At 40.2% G+C, this 2,036-nt stretch overlaps 1 protein-coding gene across 1 annotated transcript; it reads right to left on the bottom strand.

Moving 5' to 3' along the window:
- Window positions 1-535: 535 nt before the first annotated feature.
- On the bottom strand, window positions 536-1,783 carry LOC138301743 (zinc finger BED domain-containing protein 5-like). Its single transcript, XM_069242253.1, has one exon. The coding sequence runs from the start codon at window positions 1,781-1,783 to the stop codon at window positions 536-538; it is 1,248 nt and encodes a 415-aa protein (XP_069098354.1).
- Between the last annotated feature and the right edge of the window lie 253 nt (window positions 1,784-2,036).

Below are 2,036 nucleotides of genomic sequence, written 5' to 3'. Positions count from 1 at the left end.
CAACACGCATTTCTTTTTCAAGGTGAATATTTGCCCTATATTTTGACTTTATCAAAGCAACTGCTGAGAAACCAGCTTCACAAAGGTAGGAAGTAGCAAACGGGATCAAAACACGCAGGGCAATCTTGCTAATCACTGGGTATTCATCTTGAGTTTGGCACCAAAACTCAAGCAGTGACAGAGACTGGAATTTGTACTTTCAATGTTGAGTCACTTGAAATGTCAATGAGCTGTTCTGCTTCCTCGTTATTGAAATGCTGAGGTATCTCAGCATTGAAGGGATCTCTCACCCATTTTATTGGCTCCACTTCATCCTCTGGGAAATATTTCTGAAGGTAAAAATGCAGTTGTGACAAATACAGAACAAAAACTGTCCTCAGTTCCTCCTTTAATGCCATCTCATTGTCTTGCAGAAACTTGTCCAATGAAGGAAAACATTTATAGTCACCTTTGCTTACACTGCCTTTCCAAAGGATGACTTTTTTCTTAAACCCTGAAACTTTGTCAGAGAGCTGCAAGGTGTTAGTATTATTAGTTAGGACTTGTTCAGTGTGTTCAGTTTTTCAAAAAGATCCGAAAGAAAAGCCATTTGTATTAGAAAGTCTGCATCAATAAATTTGTCAGCAAAACAATGTTCATCATCGTGTAGATATGAGTATATTTTATTCCTAAGCTCATACACCCTAAGCAGGGAGTTACCGAGAGACAGCCATCGAGAACTGCTGTAGAACAAGAGGCATGAGTGTTCGGCACCCATGTCTTCACACAGCTTAGCAACAAATCTTGCTTTCATTGGTCTAGTTTTAATGAACTTTATCACTTTGGTGACTATTTTCAGAATATTATGCAGTTCTTCACTGAGGTTTCCTGCTGCTAGTGCTTCTCTGTGTATTATACAGTGTGTCCAAATAGCATTAGGTGCTTTAGACCGTATGCGAGCTTGAAGTCCTTGGTAGCATCCAGCCATTGAACGACCCCCGTCTGTACAAACTCCAACACATCTCTCCCAGTCAATCTGATTCTGTACCATAAAATCATCCACAACCGCAAACAAATCTTGACCGGTAGTTCCACCTTTCATTTCCTTACAGAACAACAAATCCTCAACTATTTTTTTTTCATTAACAAACCTGACATAGCAAATAAGATGGGTGTCTTTTTGGTTGTCTGTTGCCTCGTCCAGTTGGAGTGCAAAGTCTTTGCCTTTTAAGTTACAGATGAGCTGATCGTTAATATCGTCAGCCATATCGTTTATCCTCCGGCTGATAGTATTATTAGAAAGAGGCACTTTGAGCAGCTGTTTACCAGCATCTTCGCCAAGCATGATGGTTACCATATCAACAGCAGCAGGCAAAATCAGCTCTTCTGCAATTGTGTGTGGTTTTTTACACTGTGCAACACGATAGGCCACTTGATAAGAAGACAAGAGGGCGTTACTGTTAACTTTGGCTTGTTTTGAGAAAGTGGTCTTTTGTAACTTGGCTTCTGTTAGTTTTCTTTGGAAAAATTCCCTTGGCTTTCCAACCACATTTGGGTGAAGACTTTCAAAATGACGCTTTAGTTTACTTGGAAGCATGGATTCTAAAGCCAAAACTTTTAAACAGATTACACATTGAGGACGCTCCTCATTATTAACCTGTACACATGTGAAACCATAATCTAGATACCTGTCATCATACTTTCTGTACTTGGTTTTTCGCTTCCCATCCTCTTTTTTCTCTGAAGAACCTGAGACTTCACTTTGCTCAGACGAACTTGAACTCGGTATTAAAAATCTCTTCATTGTCAATCATAAAGATGCCAATCACTTCACACGTAGAAGAGAAGAGAAGAAAGGGAAAGTCTGTGGAAGAGAAAAACGAAATAGTGTCACAATGGTAGAAAACAGAAAGCTGCAATAGTGAGCTGAACACTGTGCCACTTCAGTCTTTAGTCCCAGCCATATGCAAATCAGTCTTGACCCTGCTCCAATGTGAAGAGTGTGAACAGTGCAGCCCAAACTGCCTGACCAGTTCTTCCCTTAACCAGAGCACAAC

This window comes from Pleurodeles waltl, chromosome 6 (genome assembly GCF_031143425.1).
Source record: "Pleurodeles waltl isolate 20211129_DDA chromosome 6, aPleWal1.hap1.20221129, whole genome shotgun sequence".
Lineage (NCBI taxonomy): Eukaryota > Metazoa > Chordata > Amphibia > Caudata > Salamandridae > Pleurodeles > Pleurodeles waltl.
Note: the sequence above shows the minus strand (reverse complement) of the source record. Positions and strands in the feature narration are given on the sequence as shown.